This window comes from Sitodiplosis mosellana, unplaced genomic scaffold, assembly GCF_009176505.1.
Source record: "Sitodiplosis mosellana isolate CC-2019 unplaced genomic scaffold, AAFC_SMos_1.0 Smas_scaffold_6164, whole genome shotgun sequence".
NCBI lineage: Eukaryota > Metazoa > Arthropoda > Insecta > Diptera > Cecidomyiidae > Sitodiplosis > Sitodiplosis mosellana.
The window spans coordinates 300,356-323,533 of record NW_022601405.1 but is presented as its reverse complement, the minus strand read 5'-3'; the positions used below and the strand labels follow the sequence as shown (position 1 = coordinate 323,533).

The 23,178-nt window shown below is 33.6% G+C and overlaps 4 protein-coding genes and 1 long non-coding RNA gene across 6 annotated transcripts; all 5 read right to left on the bottom strand.

Annotated features, from left to right (window-relative positions):
* Window positions 1-5,264: 5,264 nt before the first annotated feature.
* LOC129574518 (uncharacterized) lies at window positions 5,265-6,469 on the bottom strand. 2 transcript variants are annotated; one of them, XM_055456598.1, is made up of 5 exons: window positions 6,228-6,469; window positions 6,031-6,158; window positions 5,918-5,964; window positions 5,621-5,807; window positions 5,265-5,500 (listed from the first exon to the last, which is right to left on the bottom strand). In XM_055456598.1, exons 2-5 carry the CDS (start codon window positions 6,152-6,154, stop codon window positions 5,358-5,360), a joined length of 501 nt encoding a protein of 166 aa, XP_055312573.1. In that variant the 5' UTR covers window positions 6,155-6,158; window positions 6,228-6,469; the 3' UTR covers window positions 5,265-5,357. The 2 variants fall into 2 exon arrangements, with proteins under 2 accessions (XP_055312573.1, XP_055312572.1); XM_055456597.1 differs by having other exon boundaries at window positions 6,031-6,469.
* A 426-nt stretch (window positions 6,470-6,895) lies between these two features.
* On the bottom strand, window positions 6,896-7,567 carry LOC129574520 (translation initiation factor IF-2-like). The gene is made up of 2 exons (XM_055456600.1): window positions 7,115-7,567; window positions 6,896-7,047 (listed from the first exon to the last, which is right to left on the bottom strand). Exons 1-2 carry the CDS (start codon window positions 7,536-7,538, stop codon window positions 6,968-6,970), a joined length of 504 nt encoding a protein of 167 aa, XP_055312575.1. The 5' UTR covers window positions 7,539-7,567; the 3' UTR covers window positions 6,896-6,967.
* Window positions 7,568-11,927: 4,360 nt separating this feature from the next.
* LOC129574486 (arrestin domain-containing protein 17-like) lies at window positions 11,928-14,860 on the bottom strand. The gene is made up of 6 exons (XM_055456563.1): window positions 14,282-14,860; window positions 13,921-14,129; window positions 13,079-13,264; window positions 12,749-12,934; window positions 12,400-12,601; window positions 11,928-12,227 (listed from the first exon to the last, which is right to left on the bottom strand). The coding sequence occupies exons 1-6, from the start codon at window positions 14,523-14,525 to the stop codon at window positions 12,109-12,111; spliced, it is 1,146 nt and encodes a 381-aa protein (XP_055312538.1). The 5' UTR covers window positions 14,526-14,860; the 3' UTR covers window positions 11,928-12,108.
* Window positions 14,861-15,533: 673 nt separating this feature from the next.
* On the bottom strand, window positions 15,534-19,698 carry LOC129574516 (arrestin domain-containing protein 17-like). Its single transcript, XM_055456596.1, has 7 exons — window positions 18,460-19,698; window positions 17,415-17,623; window positions 17,255-17,350; window positions 16,865-16,963; window positions 16,597-16,785; window positions 16,290-16,533; window positions 15,534-16,222 (listed from the first exon to the last, which is right to left on the bottom strand). Exons 1-7 carry the CDS (start codon window positions 18,701-18,703, stop codon window positions 16,107-16,109), a joined length of 1,197 nt encoding a protein of 398 aa, XP_055312571.1. The 5' UTR covers window positions 18,704-19,698; the 3' UTR covers window positions 15,534-16,106.
* A 709-nt stretch (window positions 19,699-20,407) lies between these two features.
* On the bottom strand, window positions 20,408-21,987 carry LOC129574515 (uncharacterized). Its single transcript, XR_008688697.1, has 5 exons — window positions 21,787-21,987; window positions 21,412-21,720; window positions 21,078-21,277; window positions 20,676-20,856; window positions 20,408-20,532 (listed from the first exon to the last, which is right to left on the bottom strand). It is a non-coding gene; the product is annotated as an uncharacterized LOC129574515 (long non-coding RNA).
* Window positions 21,988-23,178: the final 1,191 nt, after the last annotated feature.

Below are 23,178 nucleotides of genomic sequence, written 5' to 3'. Positions count from 1 at the left end.
CACTAAAACACAACTACTGGAAAGAGTTCTAGATGGAGTTAGATGTTATATTAATGTCATATTCTCTTTGTGGTTGTATGAAATTTTAAGTAATTTATTAAAGAAACCTTCAAACAGTATATTAATATCAGCAATTCTATTTTTGTATTTTTTCTTCCTAAGTTTATTCAAATAATAAATGCACTCATGAGTCCACTTCACAATGGACAGATAAATAATTAAAAAAAACTACAAATTGAAACTGCGAATGAATTTCAATCTATCAATAAGGCTAACAAAAATATTTACGAAAAACCTTCAAAATATTTATTTAATATTTACGATAAAACCATGGAAATATTTACGTAAATATTTATGAAAAATGTCCGAAATATTTACAAAAGGGCTAAAAATCGCCAAAATATTTACGAAAATTTTTCAATAAGATAAAAAATTGAAAATAAAAAAAAAATTATTTTATGGACCAAAAATTTGGAGTCAAAATTGTTTGTTCTTCCGGAAAATATATGAAAATTTTCACATAAAAATCGCAAAACCCTAAAAAAATTGAAGAAAAATTCTAAAAATCCTGAAATATTTAAAAATAAATATAATATTTATTTAAAACGAAATCGCCCAAAATATTTAAATAAATATTTTTGTTAGCCTTAGTCATAATAATAAAATTTTAGTACATGGGAAGCGTTTAATACTAAAACTAATTTAACATGAACAGTTTCAATTTCTGTTTCAATTAAAATAGAAAAATCACATATATTTTAGGGTTTTTGTCCAACGTGTACTTTAACACTGGCACTTATAATCAAGAGTCAGCGAACCGATTTGCTGGACTTGTGTTTGTTCACGGTGGAATATAGTTGATATCCATAGGGAAGATCGTATACATGCGATGACCTCGTTGACTGTGGCCGTTGTTGGGTTGATAACGCATCACTTGGCATACTGTATTCATAGCCATCATATGGTTGATTTAGATTGATCTCTGCGTAATCTTTTTCCTTTTCATTGTCAAATGGCAATTCAGTTAGTGTATTCAATTGAATGAAACTTTCAGTAGTTGTAGCTTGGCTTGGAATTGGACTATTCCATTTAGGTCTTTCTGCTGTTTGCATGTTGATCATTTTTGAAGAACAAAAATTTCTTCGACAACAAACAACTATGATTACGATTATCACGATGAAACCAATTGCAACGCTGATAAAAATGTATGATGTTGTTCCCGAAATTGTGGATTCATTAGCTTCTTTACCATTAGGTTTTAATGCTGTCGTACCTCCCGTAGGATCGCAGTCAACACCGTGAATATTGACATCATGAGTTGAGTTGTTGACCAATTGAAAGTTCTCCTTTTCAAGCCACGAGCCAAGGAATTCTTTCAGTGCAATGCAGTTGAATCGATTCTTGTTGATTGCAAGTCGATCGAGTTTGGGATACTTAAACGGAGAAATCTTGTCGTTGATTTTGATCAATTTGTTTCCCTCCAAATTCAGTGAGCTGATGGCTTTGGAAACTATATCGAAATTCACTTCTGTTAGGTGGTTATAGGAAAGATCAAGCGATAACAACTGGGATTGGCTATGAAAGGCGTCGGTTGTAATATTGAATATATTTGCATGGCTTAGATTGAGATGCTCTAGTTCAGGAAAATGCTTCAAAATGCTAGCATCCAATTCTTTAATGTGATTCTTCGAAAGATCCAATAATTTGATCAGTGTTGCATTAAGTCTTTCTAATATGTTTCTCATATTTTCCCAATCATTACCGGAAGCATTGAATATCTCAAGATTGTTCAAATGTTCTGCATTACGGAGAGCCGTTGACGAGTGGCACATCGAATCTTTCATATTTGCCGTGTTGCTGCAACTCATACTCAGTTCCTTAATTTCCAAGGGAAGATGCACAACAACATTCGCTACTGACGTCAATATGCTGAAACTAAAGCGTTCCATTGGATTGCCAATCAAGTTAAACAGCTTCATTTTTGTGTTGTTTCTAAACAAATCGTTGTCGTCTATCACTTTCATCATGTTATTGCTCAAATCTAACATGTCCAGGTTATAGAGCGATGAAAAAGGATGAATGCCAAGCCTGCTGATTTGATTATATTTTAAATCCAATTTCTTCAGTAAAGGATTTTTATTAAAGTCATTTTCATCAACGGTGGAAATGCTGTTTAATGAAAGATCGACAGAAATTAGTTTTGGCATATGCCCGAAAATCTGCGTTGGGATTCTGTCTAGAGCATTTTTTGAAGCATTAAAACTTTTTATAATCATTTCAAACATCATGGAGTCTCCTTTGCACATCATTTTTTTAATTCCTAGAGATGAAACGTCAATTTCTTCCAAATTGACAAATCGGTGCAGTTTATCGAATTCGAATTCAATGTTGCTCATATTCACCGTACAGTTATACTTGATTAACTTCACATTCCGATCTTCAGTTTTGTTTTTCGCACATGCTGGCGATTCATGTGTTGTGCAAGCCAATTTAATGAATTCGGAATTTTCACACAATTCAAAACAATTATGATCGAACCAGGCTAAAGGAGTAACTTCACTCAGTATGAAGAACAAGCACACAAAAGCTATCGCGAGTTCCATTTAGGTTTACTTTCAAATGTATTTATACACTTTTTGTTATGACAAAGAATGTTGGAAAAAATAGAATATTTCGTTCAAACAAACAAGCAGATGTCATCCATCGCCAGCTGAATAAAGTAACTAAAGAACAAAATGAATTGTAGCAACATTATTCACACATTTGAATCACAAACAATTCGTCACTGCAGTATGATAAATGTAGGAGTGGAAAAATACGTTTTTTTTAAAATTTCATTTCATTGGAAACGATAACTCAGATGGTGATAAGCTTATATAAAAATGTTTGAGTTATTAAGAGCAGGGAACGATTTCTCAGGGAATGCGCACTCGAAAGAGTTTTGTAAAATAGTCTCTTAAAAGAGATTCTTCCGAATTAATCTTTCATGAAGTTAACTATCGTCTAGTGAGAAATATGGCAATATTTTGTAGTTTGCTCCTCTTTTGAGACGCTTATTTGCGTGCTCATTTGAGAAGAGTGTAAATACTGTTCCCTGATTAAAAGAAGCTGAGTCGCAGCTTAAGTTTGGTGATGATGATTCAAACGTTTTTTTATCAAATTATCAACTCATTTCTTATCTTACATTGATTGAAACAAGTTCAAGAGTAGTACTACGAATGAAATTATTCATTCATCAACGAAGAATTCAATTCCAATGACTTTGCTCTCAATGAGAAAAATGACTAGAATGACGTTTGGTTTGGCGCAATCTGCAAGGTGGAAGTATTTTGCAATGTATCTGTCAAACTTTACGCTCAAAATGACCTATTCATAATGCTCCCAGAAGTCATCTTTTCAGGATGACAGTCATCTTTTTTTGGCGTCTGTCATCTCATCTCCTCTTTGACCATAAAATTATCTTTCCGTTCAAAAAGTTATCTTTTCCCATCTTTTTTTAAAAGTAAGCAGAATCTCAGTTTTTTTTTAATAAAAAAATTACTTTTGAAATCTTTTTAATTTTTTCATTTGCAACTTATACGACATCAGCGTAATTGAAAACATACGAAATTCAGCAATTATGAAATGCTGAATTACGATATAAAGTTGTCGCAAACGTAATACGTACTGTCAAAATTAGGGTTTAAAAACGCGTTATTTTTTTCAGTGTTTCCTAAAAACGTTTTTTTACAGAGACGTTATATAACGCCCAAAAAACGTTTTTTTTCGTTTTTTATCGTTATTTCTGCGGTATTTTTGACTGTCAAAAAAAAAACACTACAGAAAAACAACGTTTTTATAACACCATTTACGGTATTTGTCGAAACGTTTGTAAACCCAAGTCAAAATACATTAGACATTTCAATGGTGAAATTCAATTTTCAAATATAACCAATTCGTCAGAACGTGAAGAACAATAGAACTTTGAAACAAATCCGAAATATGTTCTAAGATGTCAGGAAAGTGCAAATTTAATAAAGAATGGTTAAATTTATATGATTGGATTGAAGAGGTTGAGGATGAAAAAGAAAAAGCAAAATGCTAGGGGAATTTAACTCTTACGAGTGCAGCATGTTTTCTGCTAGTTTGCTTGATTCGCGGAAGTTCGACGCGTTCGTTGTACGTACTGACGCGCACGGTCACAAGTTTACACAAGTTTGTTTATGGTTTTGCGCGTTTTTCAAGTTGTTATTTGACAACTAAAACGCCTTTCAAACTAAAAATCGGTTGTTTACGTGTATAAAGATTTTTCACATCCTTTCAAAAAGTTCAAAGATTTATATAATTATAAAATGGACAAAGGAAATATTTTTAAAGAGCTGGAGAAAGCGTTGGAAGAAAGAGTTAATCCAGATATAATAAATGGAACGACTGATGTGTGTCGTCCAGCTTCATGTTTGCACACGAACTCGTACAAGTTGTTTTAATACGGAACTTGTCAACTGAGTGGAATCATGCAAGTTCTCTGGTGAATGTAACAATTTCGTGCACGTTTATATCATTTTTTTACAAGTTTTCACGTAGTTAAATCCCCCTAGGCAAAATGCAAACTGTGTAATTCGATGTTTTCAGTTTCCAATAAAAGCCATGCAAGTAATACGCAACATCGCGACACTGTCACACATCGAAACAATGCAAATGCTGCTGCAAATACAGTAGCCATTGATAATTTAGTCCAAAGTAAGATTTTATGATCCACTCATTTTCTTTAGTGTTCTAATATGATTTTTTTTAAAAATAAAATATAGGGAAGGATTCCAAAACAGCAGATTGCTAAGTGCACCATCGACATAATCACAATTCTCTTCGAAACAATGGATCAAGTTGAAAAAATATTTCAATTCAAAAATACAGAACTAAAGCCAAGTCAGATTTAGAAACCGAAGCGATCAATCGAAAGTATACGACGAAATAAACGAATCCATGAACGAATAAACTGCCCAGGTCGGATTTTGGGATAGAGACAGGAACGCGAAAGTATGCGACGAAATAAACTAATGCATGTGATAGTACGTTATAAAAATGCATAGCGATAGGGATGTATAAGTATATACAACAAACGACACACTGCCGAGGGAAAAGTCACTCATTTCAATTACTTTTTCTATATTTTTAATAACATTTCAGCTTTCACAGTGTGAACATTTCACAATGAACCTTAGTTTCATTCGAACAGAGAATAAAAATTAAGACAATATTTTCATTTTCTTAAACAAAACCGAGATATTTTTGTTTGATATGTATCTAGTGGTGTGTGTGATAGGCATATATTTCGCAACTGTATTTTGTTTTTAAATATCTTATTCAAATTTTCTTTGTTAATGCAATCGCTGATGATTATTTTTTACACTTTCGATGTGTATGAAAGAAATCCTTCTCGCTTGGATCTCCAATTGTTCAATGATTTGTCGGATTTTGACGAAGCTGACAACAGCAAGGATGAAAAAGATCACAAAGTATGCTATAAGAAAATGAAATAAATGAATGGAAAACAGGCTAAAATGTGATGAGAAGAAAAATTGAATGTCTTTCAAATGTACGATGAATATCAACACATTTATCAAGGCATCAAAATTGTTACCTGCTATGGTGTACAGCATTACTCCATAAATTGTCGTAAAATAATTCTCAAAGTTCTCTTTGTTTGCATATTTTAGTCTCTCTTCACGAACAAATGATACTATCTCGGTTATGGTCAATTTTAACATGAAAACGGTTTGAATAAAGGCCCAATATAGTAGGGGCACCAGCATAAGCACACTTTGTTTCTAATGGAATTTGGAAATGGAAAGAACTTAGTTCTATACTGGTTCGTTGTTTTTGTTTGTGATTTTCGAAAAATAATTTGAGAATGAAACGAATTTTGATTTGAAAATACCTTTGTAATTCCATAGAGCCAAAGACTGGACATTGAAATGCCAATGACTGAAAAGCGATTGTGCGAAAAATATTTCAATGAAGTGTAGAAACGAACAGATTGATAAAACTTACCGCACCAAATAATCATTGTGAGTCCAAAATATGTTGGATATATACTTGTAATGATTCCCATCCAACCGAGCGTTCTTCCAATGTACATCCAATTACAGCAGCTATTTGGCCGTGCGGTTGGCATTTTACTACTTTAATAAAAAAAAAAACTGCGTAGTTTCCATCAATTTTAGGTAGAACTGAGAATGGATTAGTACAAATTTTCCTTCAAAAGCTGTCAGTTGAACTGAACTTTTGTGTTTATGTTCGAAGTTGATTGGATCTTAGTGTACAAAAGCGGTGGCTTTTCGTGGAAATGTTCCTTTTCACTCGATTGCAGCAAAAGTCTTGATAATTATTTTTTCACCTCAACGAAGTTCAACAACCATCATAATAAAATGGTATTGCGTGCTGTATTTGGTAAATCAATTACGTTTCTAAATGAGAGCCTAAAAGTGTTGTTCCGTTGACCACTGAAAACAACGCACTGCACGCATCAAACTGAAGTATCGGCACAACAAGTGAGTTGCGGCAATGAAGTCATCAACGATTGACCGTTTTGTGGAAAAACGTTTCCACCAACACAAATAAAGATTCTGCTGACTCATGCGCAGAAATGGATTTGAAATTGGATAACGAGGAAATGTTGAAAACTGCTAGTGAAACTAAGGGAAATTTAGAAAACCGAATGAAACGATGGTCATCATTCCACACTTGACTTTTTTTTCATATCCAACATACTCACAAAGCATGTGAATGAACATATTTTAGAATAATGAATGCTCAAATGTAATATTTAACCCAATTCTTTTCTAAATGAATAATAAGTAGAAAATAATTCATGTCATTTATATTTTAATCTTTTTCAATCAACTCAATTTCCAGTGGCCATTGACCACACAGTCTGGTTACATTTGTTTTGTATGTTACGTTTTGCTTGTGTTCAGCTGTCAAACGCTCAATACGCAAATTTTGGTTGCCAGCCAGAGCCTCCCTGCGAACCACGCTGCGAACCACTTGGCCAACTTCTTTGTACACCTATATTATTAATTATTAATATAATCATTAAAAATTACGTGAATTTAGTCTAAATCTGTATGCGAACCTCCAAAACCTCCCTGATAGCCACTCTGATAGCCGCCTTGAGTTCCATACCCTCCAAATTGGCCCATTGGTTGATTTCCATAGCTTCCAAATTGATTCGTTGGTTGATTTCCATAGCTTCCGAATTGATTCGTTGGTTGATTTCCATAGCTTCCGAATTGATTCGTTGGTTGATTTCCATAGCCAGCTTGACCAACTGATGGAGTTCCGCCGCCACCAGCTTGGCGCATTGGTTGATTTCCATAGCTTCCAAATTGATTCGTTGGTTGATTTCCATAGCTTCCGAATTGATTCGTTGGTTGATTTCCAAAGCCGCCTTGACCCACTGATGGAAATACAACTTGTTCAATTTCTTTCGGGACAGCCGTAGCTGTACCCAACACCAACACCAACACCAACACAATGGAACTGTGGAAAATTTTCATTATTTTGTTGAATTCACTTCTACCACTTAGTTCAGCTTCCGAATTTAAATTGACTCGATTAAAAACGTTGGACTCACCTTTATATACCATCTGATGTTTGCGAATTTCAATGAGTTTTCAAACGTTAATGTTATGTGCAAAAAAGGTGTAGGAAACAATTGGGATTTATTGCCAAATTTTTACACGGTTGTTAAAAGAGATATTAGATATTGGTTGCTTCAGAAATCGTCCAGTAAAATGAAAGAATCGTCCAATTTTTTTACAAAAAATCCCAAAATTTTTGGACGATTTTCTCTTTTTAGCACTACATGGAATGTAGGCTACTGTAGTGATTTTCTTTTAACGAGAAATTTTTAAGTCTTTTTTGGCCATTTTTTTGGACCGTAAACTAATTCATTTTAATATCCATATGTTTTATTTCAAATGAAGCAATTACGCCGAGGGTCAAATCACTCAAAATAGTATATGCAAAATTTAGCAATAATTGCACGATAAAAAAGTAATTGCATAGGTAATTGCTACGAAAAAAGTGGTTGCGAAAGTAATTGTTGATCAGCAATTACTACATTTTTCTTGCAATTACCAATACAATTACTTCTTTTTGATGCAATTACTTTGACATAATATCATGTAAACGTAATTCAATCATGAGATAACTCAAAAAAAAAATTTGACACTTTTTTCGTTGCCAATGTGAAATAATATATGATGACCGTTCATCATCAGTTGAACGTACATTAAAACAATAATTGAAGAATACGATTTTATCATATAATTTTTTTAAATTACTATCAACAATATTATAATGATTGACAAAAACTTGTGAAACATACATTTCCAACATCACTCAGTTAACTTTGTCGTCTACAGAAAATATTACGTCCGTTGAACAAAAAGTATACTATGAATAAATCTACATTCCATGTAGTGCTTACGATAATAATTTGATGTTAAACATCAAATTTAATTAAACCCCTTGAATTTACAAGCTTCAAAAACGCAGAGCGGAGCGAAGCGACAATCTGCGGTCTTGTTTTTGGCTGTTTCGAAAAAAAAAAATATTATGAAAACGTCCAAATCTGTTTTCATCTCCTATTCTGAAATTCGGATTTTGTCCAAAAATATTTTAAAATTCGTCCAAAATATTGAGAAAATCTCCCAAAATTTGTCAAAAAATGAATTTTGATTCATGACAAAAGCCTAACTTTTCTTCACAGAGAGTCAAGAAACAAATGGTAAATAGAAAGAATTGTATGGTTTTAATTTGATTTAAAAAAAAAATTCGTGCCTTTTTCGGAATTGGTTGGAGCTATTGGAATAATAAATACCTCAATTTGTAGGTAATTGCAATTGCTTTCGATCTCGCCTGACCGAATATTTTGTGCAATTTCCGGAATATTTTAGAAAAAATTTGAATTTCAGAATAGGAGACGAAAACAGATTTGGACGTTTTTATAATTTTTGAATTATAAAATTAAATTTATAAAGCATCCCGAAAAATGAGAAAATCGACAAAAAAAAAATGTAGGATTTTTTGTAATATTTTTTGGACGATTTTATGAAAATTTTGAACGTTTTTTTCATTTTTTTTTGACGAAATTTCAATTACTCAATTGTCAGTAGGCCGCACGAATATAGAATCACCGAAAGGCAATCTTCGTCGGAGCGACAGTGAAGAAATAATTGATTTCGGTACATTGATTTGATATGTTTGATGATACATATTCGAGTTATGAGTGCGATCATACGTACATACGTAACAAAAAGGAGCTGCATGAGCAATGAGCCAGAAATCCTAGTAATTATGATGTTGACTAAATAAATGTAAATAAATAATCTCTCGAAATCCAAAAATAGTCATTTCGTGCATTTTCCAGTCAATTTTCCGGCACATTTCACTTTTTAACACTCTCATTATGGACACTCTTGTCAATTCAATTTAATGGCTGCAAAATACGATTAATGAGTATAATCTAAATGCGATAAAACATATACGAAGCGTATAATGTACAGAAAAATAATGAAAAAAATAGCGTTGTCACACCAATGTGAATGCTGAATGATCTTTGTGACAAAAAGTGTTGGAAAAATTTCATTCAAGCTTAATTATCAATATAAAAAGAATTACATTGGTAATCCCGAACTTTTCCGTACCGTTGGCCTGAGTTGTCCGTAGGTACTTTTGGTTATTTTTTGTGAATTTTCTTGAAATAAATACAGATTTACAGACAATAACATATTATTAACTATACTTAATAACATAATAATAACGGCCGATATATTGGTCCAACATAACATAATAATAACGTTATTAAGATTCAGCATAATAATAACATAATATGTTATGCGTTATATCGGGTGTTATCTTAATAAATCCTAAGATTCGGCGGTAATAACATTTTATTAACTATAATAATAACATATTATTAAGATACAATCTTAATAACGCTTTTTTCGCGCATTTTTTTCACCGGAGCACTGATAAGTTGTTTTTTCACTGCAGAGTACACACATGAACTTTTGCACCGTTGCAATGAAATTAAAATGATTCTTTGAAACGGAATTATCATGTATTGAACTTAACCATTAAGTTTAGGAAATCGCCAGTCCCGACCTTGAAAGGATCAATTTACCATATTTTGTCTGCATTGTTATAGGTGCGTACACCATACACTGTACACCCGTAGTGAAAAAAAATCCAGTGCTTTTTTTCTCTCCACCTAGGGAAAAGAATGCGCCAAAAAAGCGTTATTAAGATTGCATCTTAATAATATGTTATTAATTGAGTTAATAAATCCATCTTAATAATATGTTATTATTATAGTTGATAAAATGTTATTACCGCCGAATCTTAGGATTTATTAAGATAACACCCGATATAACGCATAACATATTATGTTATTATTATGCTGAATCTTAATAACGTTATTAAGATAAAAAAAATCCCAACATAACATAATAATAAATATGTCGGGCAATAACATATTAATAACATATCGAAAATGTAAATCTGTAGAAATAAAGGCAGTGAAAATATAATAATGAAAATAAAGTGAAAAATCGGTCACTTTAACTAAAACTTCGACAATTTTGTATGAGAGGTACCCGTAAACCGATTCTTATTGACTTCAAACTTTCTGAGGTTTCATTTTTTGGAGAAAAAATAAGATTCTGAAAGTTTCATGTTGATCGCATTTGCAGAAGTTTGGTTTTTGGCCCTCAATTTTTTCCAAGAGAATTTTCACAAAAATTGAGGACAAAAAATCAAGATTCTGCAAATGGGATCAACATGAAACTTTCAGAATCTTATTTTTTCTTCAAAAAATGAAACCTCAGAAAGTTTGAAGCCAATCAGAATCGATTAACGGGTACCTCCCATACAAAATTGTCCAAAAATCGGTAATTTTAGTCAAAATTTCAAAAAGTTTGTATGGGAGGTACCTGTAAATCGATTCCGATTGGTTTCAAAATTTCAGAATCTTAATTTTCTCCCAAAAAATGAAATCCCAGAAAGTATTTTGCAAAGAAAATGTCGACAAAATTTGAGGGCAAAAAATCAAATCTGCAAATGCGATCAACATGAAACTTTCAGAATCTTATTTTTTCTCCAAAAAATGAAACCTCAGAAAGTTTGAAGCCAATCGGAGTCGATTTACAGGTACCTCCCATACAAAAGTGTCAATTTTTTGAGGTTTTTCTTAGGGCAAGTACCCCAGGATCAAATCGAAAATGGCTCATCTTCGAACTTAAACTAAGTTTTTCAAATACAAAACTTTTGGCATTTCCAGATTTTGATTATCTCAATTAATTTTTGAGTTATCGTGTTAACAAACAGCTACGACGACGACAACGACAACGACGGCACACGAACGGAAAAGTGTCTCAAAAAGTGGTTTTCTACGCGTTTCATGAGTTTTTATGATGATCTAAGCTAATTTTGCGAAAAAAGTTTTCGGGACCAATTCCTATACTTTCCCTTGACACGTTGTGTACGGAAAAGTAAAAAAACTAGTTTCATTGTTCTTACTCTTGAAATATGGTCATGGATGAATCGGAATGATACCAAAATAGCCTTGAATCAATATTTGAAACCTGGAATAATTACACACGACGTAGGTGTTCAATTGAATCTCATGAAAAAATCAATTATTTCTTCAAAAGATCGAAAATTCAAGAAATTATTGAAAATATCATTGAGAAGAATCAATTTATCATTCACCGTTCTGATCCATTTTCAAGGACTTCAAACAGGACGTCACCTAACACTTCATCAGTAAAAAAAAATGCAAAAATAATGGTCTTATATATTTATATTTTTCGTTCACATGAAGTATAAAATTTTATCCCAAAACATTCATAAAAATAGAAAAACCAAATAATATCGAACAATAACATTCAACCAACTTAAGAAATAGAAAGACATTATTCGACATATAATAATAAAAGGGTTGTTTATAGTAAAAGTAAACGAATTGAATTATCGTCTCAGACTAACTAGATTGATTCTTCTGCAACAGCAAGTGCGAATAATTACGACGAGTGAAAGAAATAATAGATCGTGTTTCATTGTCTAATTTCCAATTGAATAAGACGTTTGACGTCTGAACATTGGATATTTCGGTTTGAAATTGTCACCATCCACTTCGTTATTGTCATTTCTTGTTGCTTCCTCATAGGTTGGTGGATCGTCTTTTGAAAGAAGGAAAAAGTATAAAATTATTACATTTATTCAAAATGAAAATATCCACTGAACCTCTCTCTCTCTTCAGTAGGGAAGGTAGAGCAAATAGAATGAGACCAATAAGAAACAGAATAAAAGACTCTTATTAAGAGTGAAAAAAATCGTTTCAAGAAACGTTACCTTGGAATCCCAGAGCAGTTGGATAAATTGACGCAGTTTGATTATCTGGAATGACTGGAGCCGTTGGTTGTGGTATTACAACAACATTTGATGTTCCTGCGACTGTATTGCCATGTGCACCATCCTGAATCGGATAAGTACCAATCTTGATCGGAATTTTAATCACGGGATCACCATGACAAAATCCTACTGAACCGGTTATCTGCAGAAAAATTAAAAAAAAATTTGCAATTAAATGGATTTTAATCAAATAACTCAAGGATTAAATTGCAATTTCAAATCTATTCAATCAATCCTATATTTTTAGGTACAAGGTAATCGTATTGACTTCATTCAATTGTTTACTCACATGAATTGCATATTCAATATGGATAATATTGCTCGATACGCAGTCGGTTGGAGGAACCGGTGGAATTTCGAAATTTACCCGAAGATTTTTATTCTGAAAAGTGTCGCAGCCACTTGTTGTGCCAACCTCTTCCGATACTTCTTGATACCGTGTACTTCGGCTGTTATTGGCGTAGTGCGTGATTTTCTACATTTTGATTGTGAATTTAATTTTATTAACAATTATTCGTAGTAAAACTCCAATAATATAATCTAACTTTACTTTGTGAAGCCAATTTGTATTTTCATACCGTAAAAAATAAAATAAAAAACAAAATACGTTCGTTCATACCTGTACCAGTTCCACTGTGAACTCAGACACCGGTTCATTGCTTTTATTTTTCACTTCAATTTCCAGATTAACAAATTGGCCTGGCGTATAACCACCGACTGGAACACGGACTACGATCTCCAATGCATCGGTTGCACAGCAACAACATTTTAGAAAAGTTTTTCGCATCGCTTTGCTGATTGGTTCCTGCAGAGAAAAAAAACATGATGGAATTTTATGAAATGATTTCGATAGAATCAAACTCTTGAAACATCGATAAATCTATGGGTGAGATTGAGAGTAGTGTATGTTTGATTGACTTTGTTACGAAAGAGAAGAGCAAGTTTCTGTCGACTTAAAAATGGTTAAAAGCGAGTATGTTCGTTTTTAGCGGGTCCTCGCGGTTTTTCACGGTAACATAACATCGCTGAAGACAGTTTTCTCTTATCTCTTATCAGTTCCGTGAAAAGCGCGAAAAATGATAAGAAAAAAAAAGTTCTATATAAAATTTGCTTTTTTATGTGCGCGATTTGCGCGCAACTGATAAGAGATAAGAGATAACTTTCTTCAGCTTAGTTATAGAAGACCTCAAGTACTACAACTTTGCCGAAGACACTATGTTGTTATCTTTTATCATTTGCGCGAAAACCATGAAGACCGCGGAGGCTAGACGGTACTACAACATACTCTACTTTAACGCCAACAGAATCATCAGAAAACATACTCGCCTTTTCAAAAATATAAATCGAAGAAAAAACATACTCCACTCTCAATCTCACCCATAGAAATTTAGTCGACAAAAACTAATTTAAGCGAATGAAATACTGAAATGCAAACAAAAAAAAACTAAAAAAAAACTTTACCCGTAGTATTCGATCATCATTCAAGTTGATTGGCTTAATTACGGTGAATGGATTGACAAATTTTTTGTTGACCCACATTGGAATGTCAAGCACTACGTTGGCCGTATATCTTATGTGTCCAAATTTGCCTTCTATGGATGATGGCAGTCCAGCCGGCAGCAAACATTGGAATGTGTAATTGTACGTCCCAGGTGATATTCGAACTTCACCTGAAAAATAAGCCGTGATTTTTAATCCATATCACATAGAGACAATTATAGTAATTTCTACATAGGCATCACTGATGCCTATGATGCCGCATCAAAACCGAAGATAACAAGGTAATTTGAAAATGAAATGACAACTTTGACATTATACTTACCTTCACTTCCACCGACAAAATACGTTTTTTCATCCAAATATATCTCTTCACCAGTGTAATTTTTGGTTCTTTTGCCCTTTTTTTTGCTCCAATGAGCATAGGCTTCGCCACGTATTTGAATGAATACACCGCGCACGTTCTTCTCTTCGGTCAAAGTGAGTTGAACGGTTCCACGTAGAAGTTGACCAGCGTAAATGACTTTTTCTGGATTGTTCTCAAAGTCAACGATACAAGTGGTTGGCATTTTGGGTGTTGCAATTTATTTAATTTTGATTTAAATCGATGTTTGACTTCAAATGAAGAATAAATTTGAATCAAAAAGTTTCTTTTTTTGATCTTCTTCTCTGGAAACAAAAAAAAAATGTTTCACAATCTGTCAAATAACTCTCAATTTATTGCTTTGGAGCATATCAAACACAACCATTTATTGCACTTTAAAATGACTTATTTCACTTCGAATTATCAAATTCTTTCTGCGATTAAACTGTTCTTTCCCAAAATAATCAATTCCAAACTGTGTTCTAAGCTGTAAATGCCAGTTTCAAGTGCAAAATTAGATTATTTTCGAAAGTCAATTGAACATGAATTTAATCAAAAAAAGAAAAACTCAAACTGACAGCGAATAAGAGAAAGTAAATTGATGATACGTTCAAGTTTCATATGTTTGTATGTGTGCATGTGTATACATAAGAGCGATTTCTGTTGTTTGCTACTAGTTTGTGTGGCATCATAGTATAAACATAAGCGGAAAGATAGATTGCGTCATCCAATACACACAAAATCAATTGTCAGTCGGTACAAACATATCGATAAGTGATCGTATGTGTATTTTGATGTTGTTGCGATCAATTTTGCCATGCGTTACACGGCACCGCACGTATGGATGTGAATGTGATGCGTCTGACAGACGCTATCTGTCGATAAATATAATGCGGCATATGATGTGATTGTATTAAGTCGCATCAATCTGAAATGACGACATGTAAATAATAACATTGCAGCCGGCAGCAACAATATTAACAGATGATCGTTGAAAATGTAATGAATGAAAAAAAAAAGAAAAGAAAATATGACGTCAAAAATCATCAAAGGTTTTTATTTTATTCACCTACTTTCACTTAAATCAGTTTTTCATGGAAACAAAATTCAAGGCTTTTTAACAAGTTTGAGAGTGAATATATCAGTAAATAAGAATAAAAAATTTCATCAATTAAGTATAATTAGGTAAAAACAATCATTGGTTTATTTTTAGTTATATTTTATTCACTCTAAAAAAAATCATGTAGGAAATGTTGTGTCACAATATTGAGGTAGCATCGTTGAATACATATCAAATATATTGATAATTTAACTGTCATTTGGTCAGAAATTGACCGTCCATTAAAATCGGTCTTAAGGTAAACACATTGTCTAATCTCCACCTGCGTAAGAAGTGGGTGTGTATGAACATTGAATAAATGTGAACATATTCAAATTGTTTGTTGATCGTATATGTTGTGTGTTTGAATATTTTGATGTTGTTACTATCGCATTTTCCATGCGTTATGCGGCACCGCACGCATGGATGTGAATGTCTAAAAGACGCTGTCTGTCGATGAAAAGAGAGCGGCATATGATGTGATTGTATGAAGTCGCATCAATCCGAAATGACGAAATGTATACAATAACATTGCAACCTCCTGTTGTTGTTTGCATTTTTTTTATTCGCTTAAATCAATATTTGTACACAAATTTGTGTCACTTTACAATATGAAATTGAAGAATCTGCTAGGAATTGTTGAGATTCAATTAGTGAAAATATTCGAATGTTTGTTGTTGTCATTTTCTAATTTCCGGTTGAATAAGAGGTTTGACGTCTGTACATTGGGTATTTCGGTTTGAAATTGTCGCCACCCTCTTGGTTATTTACATTTCTGATCGATTCCTCATACGTTGGTCGATCTAATGAAAAAAAAAAAATAGAAATTGCATTAGAATCACTAAACGAACGTAATAATTTTAATTTTACCGTCTTCTGGGAATTCGGACGAAGCGAGTGGAGCAGTGGTGCCTGGATATGGCACTGTTGAGAGGTTATTTTTGTCTGGCAGTAGTGAAGCCGATGGCTGTTGCGAAATTACGTTATTGGTTTGCGGATAGCCGTTAGATTGCCCATTATACGGTGGTGTTGCATCCAGAATTGGAAAAGTGCCGATGATGATCGGAAGATAAAGCACCAGATTTTTGTGACGTCCTATCTTTTTCCCAGTTATCTGCAAATAATTTTCAAATGAATTCATCTTCAGTGAAATCATTCAAAAATTTGTGACACTTACGCGTATCGTGTATCCAACTTTGACGATATTGCTTGCATCCTCATCAGTTGGTGGGATTGGTGGAATTTCCAAGTTGACACGAAACATCTTCTCCTGGTTTACGTCACTGCCAAGAATATCTCGCTTAATTATCGATATCTCTTCGTATTTTGTTTCATAGCTGTTCTTATTCTCGTAATAAACGATTTGCTGACAGAAAAAAGAAACATTTCGTAGATGCGAATTAAAATTGAAATGATAACATATTTTATGAATGAAATGCGTTTACCTTTATTAGTTCTACCGTGAATTCCGACACGTCCTGATCACTTTTATTTTTAACATCGATTTCCAAGTTTATAACCTGACCGGGCGTATAGCCTCCAACCTTTCAAATAGAACAAATGAAGAAATAAAATCATTAAGACAGTGAAAAACGATTCGGCTGATTGTAATAAGCTTGAAAAATCACTCTGTGTGTATGCACGTAATCACATAACTCTTTTTGTTTGGATTTTGTATCTGTAGCTGTTTACGTCGTACATCTACTGTATGTGAGGTGTTAATAACGTGCTTCCACATAGTATGTTTTTTCCAGCTCTGATTGTAATGAAGATGGTGATATCTAATGTCACCGGCTAGTTAATATGATAAAGCCTCAGAAACTGTAAAACCGTACTGGAGTCCGAGCGACGATTCGCAATGGGTCCGATGAGCAAGAGCTCAGTAGAAAACACGCGTTGAACTTTTTGTATTTTTCAACAAGGACTGGCTCCTGTAAAGAATAATGAAAACATCAAGTTGATCAATTGATGCAGCGAACAAATGAAGTGAATTACTTTGAGTGTTGGATCGTCATTCAAGTTAATGGCTCTGATAACAGTGAACGGTACTTTGAATTCTATATCATTACATAGTGGGATTTCAAGACAAACACGAGCCGTGTATCGAATGTACCCGGTTTCACCTTCGAACGACGTGGGCTGGTTAGACGGCAGCATACATTCAAAATTATAATTATAACTTCCGGCTGATACACAAACGTCACCTGAAAATTAGCAACGATTTTTTTTTTTTTTTGCAAAATCAATTGAAACAAATATCATTTAATTGATTTAAGAAACGAAAATTGAACGTTCTTATTCGTTGCAACGTAAATTTACGATATTCATGATACAACCGAGCAAAAAGTACAGCAACGAGTTTTTTTTTTCAAATTAATGGAAGAAAGCTTCAAATATCATTTGAATGGTTTGGAGCGAAAATGTAATACAGAAGAGTTGAGCGGAAAAATGTCGATGATGAATGAGCAGAAAAGGGATAGCTATATAGTAAACTGTATAGTAAACTATAGTGAACTATATAGCTATCCCTTTTCATTTGACATTTTTCCGCTCAACTTTTCTGTATTACATTTTCGCTCCAAACCATTCATTTCATTGTCAGCCTCTCTGATCGTCTGTACAAATAGATAGGAAACGTCAAACAAGAACAATAAAGCGGCACCTGGCGACTGGTTGGAGAAATAGAGAATCATGCACATGATTTGCTGTAACAAGTATGCGTCTGTGTTAGTTCAAACGTTGAAAGTATGACACATTGCACTTAGTCCCCAGGTACCGCTGTATTGTTTACTATTTTCATGATCAGAAAGGCTGTTTCATTGTAAATTTGATGTAAAAATCATTTGCTCAGTTTTGATTACAAAATAATTTTTTAGCACTACATGAAAACATGAAATGCAGAAAATATTTTTTGAGAACAAACTGAAAAGCAATGCAAAAGGAGTATAGACATAAGCTCGTGAAGCGAGCACATTAGACGAAATGTGCCCTTTTTTGTTTTAACTATTTTAAATGAAATGACAATTTTGGTCTCACTCACTTTCTTTTCCACCAACGAAATAAATTCGTTTATCCAAATATGTCTCTTTACCGGTGTATTCTACGGTTTTTTTGTCTTCTTCTCTGGTCCAATAAGCATAGGCTTTACCACGTATCTCAATATATATGCCACGCACGTTCTTCTTTTCGGTCAAAGTGAGTTGAACAGTTCCACATAGAAGTTGCCCCGCGTAAAATACTTTTTCTGGATTGTTTTCGAACTCAACGACACAAGTGGTTGGCATTTTGAGTGTTGCAATTTATTTAATTTTGATTCAAATTGATGTTTGGCTTTGAATTTGGCCTTTTTTTATTCCTTTAAGTGGAATCGATTTCGTTCTTTCGAAATATCAATTTGAGTTTCTTTATTGTTTCATCAAATACTTTTAAATTATTATGATATATCAATTGAAATCAAAACTGTTCCAATTTTATTCGAATCAAGTTGAATTCAAGAAATAAAGAAAAACGAATCAAGAATTTAGCTTTGGATGTCTAAATATAAACTCGAACTAACACTGTATTGAAGGAACAGCGAGAGAATGCTGTCCAATGTCTATACGTTTAACCAGATAGTTATCATGTGGAATTTTGATGTTTTTCGTCACGCGTTCTGCGTACGAGAGTTCGTTACTTCGTTTGTATTAGTAATATTCGTCGGAATTTCGCAAGGCATCTGGTTAAACACAGTGTAAGTTTTAATTAAATAGTTAAATAGTTTCACTTTTTATCTTAACAAAAGAAGATTTTTCGTGTTTTTTTTAAGCCCACGTTCGAAGGTTTCACTTTCAATTCAAACACAACAATTTATTTCACATTAAAATGACTTATTTCACTTCGAATTCGAAGAATTCACTATTCTTTCGGTGATTTAACTGTTCTTTCCCAAAATAATCAATTCCAAACTGCGTTCTAAGCTGTGAATGCCAGTTTCAAGTGAAAAATTAGATTATTTTCGAAAGTCGGTTGAACATGACTTTAATCAAAAAAAGAAAAACTCAAACTGACAGCGAATAAGAGAAAGTAAATTGATGATACGTTCAAGTTTCATATGTTTGCATGTGTGCATGTGTATACATAAGAGCGATTTCTGTTGTTTGCTACTAGTTTGTGTGGCATCATAGTATAAAAATGTGCGTAAATATAGATTGCGTCAACCAATACACACGAAATCTATTGCCAGTCGGTACACAAACATATCGATAAGTGATCGTATGTGTTATACGTCTGTGTATTTTAATGTTGCTTCCATCGTATTTTCCATGCGTTATGCGGGACCGCACGTATGAATGTGATGCGTCGTCTGTCGATGAATATAGAGCGGCATATGATGTGATTGTATGAAGTCCGCATCAATCCGAAATAATGGAATGTATACAATAACATTGCAACCGGCAGCAACCATCAACAGATTATCGTCAAAAGCGTAAAGAAAACAAAGAAGTCAAAGATCATCGAAAATGCGTTGTTGTTTGCATTTTTTCATTCACTTGAATCAATATTTGTACACAAATGTGTGTCGTTACAATATGCATTTGGAGATTCTGCTAGCAATCGATGAGATTCAATAAGTGAAAATATTCAAATTGTTTGGTTTTTGTTGTCATTGTGATAATACATTGTCTAATTTCTGATTGAATAAGATGTTTAATATCTGAACATTGGATATTTCGGTTTGAAATTGTCAAGGGCAAATCACTCAAAAGTAATACAACGCTGCACTGTCAAAACTTTTCAACATTTTTGTGTTGGTATTTCTGGTAATATACGGAATTCACGGTAATCAGTGAATTTCATACTATATTACAGGATCTCCGTCAACGCAGACGTGCTGTGTGTGTATGTATTCTAACGGAGATCCGGCAATATACTATGAAATTCACGGATTACCGTGAATTCCGTATATTACCAGAATGAATACACAAGAATGTTGAAAAGTTTTGACAGTGTGCTGAAAAAGTAATACAACGTGAAAAAAGTAATACACTTTTTAAGTGAATTGCCCCTAGGAAATTGTCGCCACTCTCTTGGTTGTCGGCATTTTTTGTTGGTTCCTCGTAGGTTGGTGGATCGTCTTTTGAAATAAGGAAAAAGAAATTATTCGAAATAAAAATTTGAAATGAACATTTTTTTTTTTCAGTAGGAAATAAGGCGAATAAAAAGCAGAATGAGGGACTAAGAGTCTAAGAGTGAAAAAATGTGTTCAAAAAACGTTACCCTCGAATGCTGGAGCAGTTGGATAAACTGGTCGCCACCGTTGTTCTGATCTGGAATGGCTGGTGCCGATGGTCCTTCGGCCGTTCTGGCAAGTAACAACATCCCGAATTGGATAAGTACCAATTGTGATCGGAATCTTGATCACCGGATCTGCGTTGCAACCTTCCACTGAACCAGTTACCTAAAAAAAAATTCACCGAATCCCACATTAATGAAATATCTTCCGGCTTTAAATGCAACGATTCCGCTTAGTTTCTCAATAAAAAAAGAACGCTTTGAACATGCTGCGTAAAATCCATACGCAGTGCGAACGCCAGTTTTATACATAGTTGAATACAGAGTAAATGGTATATTTAAGGTATATTTTTGATTGAGAACAGATGATTAGCGATTATCACTTACATGAATTGAATACTCGATATGAACAAGTTTGCTCGATTCAGTCGGCGAAAGAGACGGCACTTGGAAATTCAAAAAAAGATTCTGATCTTTCTGGGAAAAACAACCGTCAATTGATTTTCCGTGAACTTGCGGCACTTCTTCATATCGTTTATATGCACTACCATCTAGGGCAGTGCAACTACTGATAAGTAGGTGATTTGCTAAATTGAAAGTTCAAATTTAATTAACCTTTCGTATCATAAATGCGATTTTAATTTTGAGTTGAAAGTTTTTTTTTTCATTCGTTAAAATGAATTTGACTTCATATGATTCATTACTTAATAGTATAACTTACTTATATCAATGCCACTTCAAAGTAAGACACCGCTTGACCGCATCGATTTTTCACCATAATTTCCAAATTAACAAATTGGCCTGGAGTGTATCCGCGAACTGGAGCACGAACAAGGACGTCCAATGTATCGGTTCCAAAGTTACAACAAGTAAAGATGGTTTTATGCAATTCTTTACAGATTGATTACTGTGGAAACAAATTAAAATTTACTCTCAGAAAAACTCGAAGGAAAAACAAGCGGTAGACAAGCGATCAGTCGATGGAAAATAAAATTTAGGCGACGAGAGTTCTTGAATTCTTCTGAAAAAACTGAAAAGCGACTGAAAGTAAGGGAAAATGAATAAAAATGTGAGATAAGATCATAGGAAAACATACCCGCAGCCTGGGATCATCATTCAAGTTGATTATCTTAATTACGGTGAATGGATTGACGAATTTTTTACTAAGCCACATTGGATATTCAAGCACTACCGTGGCCGTGTATTTGATGTACCCAAAAGTGCCTTTCATCGACGATGATAAGTTAGTTGGCAGCTGGAATTCGAATGGATAGTGACAATTTTTCTGGATTTTGGTATAAAATTATCATTTTTTGTTCGGGAGGTACCTCAAAAACCAATTCAAAGGTTTTTTGTCTGATAAGACTCCCATTATTTTTGAGAAAAAATAACTTTTTACCAAGACACCAACCTCAAAAAGTCCATATTTGGAGACTTATTGGCCAAAAGTCGATTTTTCTAGAGTTGAAATTGAACCAATTGAATATGAGGCTATGAATAAATGAAAACATCTCTCAAACTGATCAGGTAAGTATAAAAATGTTCGTATGGACTTATACTAGAGGTTTGAAGGCACGGAAAGTAGAAATTGTTTGCTTAATGAGGTAATTTATCCGTCAAACCAAAGCTCATGTGCGTATTTTGCTCATTTTTTGTGAAACATTCATATTTTTCGGCCCTAAATCCATGTAAAACTGTATAAAATGAAACCCAGAATCGACTTGCCGTCAAAAATTAAGCAAAAAAACGTGATCAGACGTTTCAAAAAATGAATTTTCCCGAGGTGTTCAGAACTGTTTCTATGCAAATGTCGACTTTTTGGCGATTTTTTCAGATATTTTATCAAATTCGAAGGTGAAATCGCCGTGCTACGATAGCGATCTGACCAGATGTGAAAATTTCGTGAAAATTTAGCTCCGATTTGATCATTTTCAAGCAAATAAATGGTGTCTACCAACATGTACTAGGTCAAAATATTAAAAAAATCGAACAAAAATGGCAGTTTCTTGTGATTTTAAGGATCTATCGACTATAAAATCGCAATGGACTCTCGACCACCCCTAATACACACACCTAATGAAGGTCAAATAATACGAGCAATCATGTGCTTTGCGTTCATATTTAGTCAACTTAACATTGTCTAACCATAGATATAGTGCCACAATACATTTCAAATGTAAGTCATTTGACACATAGCAGTCAATGCCATCTCAATTCCAACTCATTGAATCATTGAATTTTTCGGCAACTTTTTTCAAACGTGTATGGCTTTACTAGAATATAATCAACTTTACGACGACGCTAACAGCTTCTCTGTGGGCCGGTACTACGCGTTAGCCAAAACGTATTGATGTTTCGCAATGGTTACTCGATGCATTTGCCGAAATACTATGATTTTTGTACTCTCTTCTACGATGTGTGTGCAGAGAAGCTGCTAGTGTCGCCGTAAAGTTATAATTATATTCAACTCAAGCCACACACGTTTGAA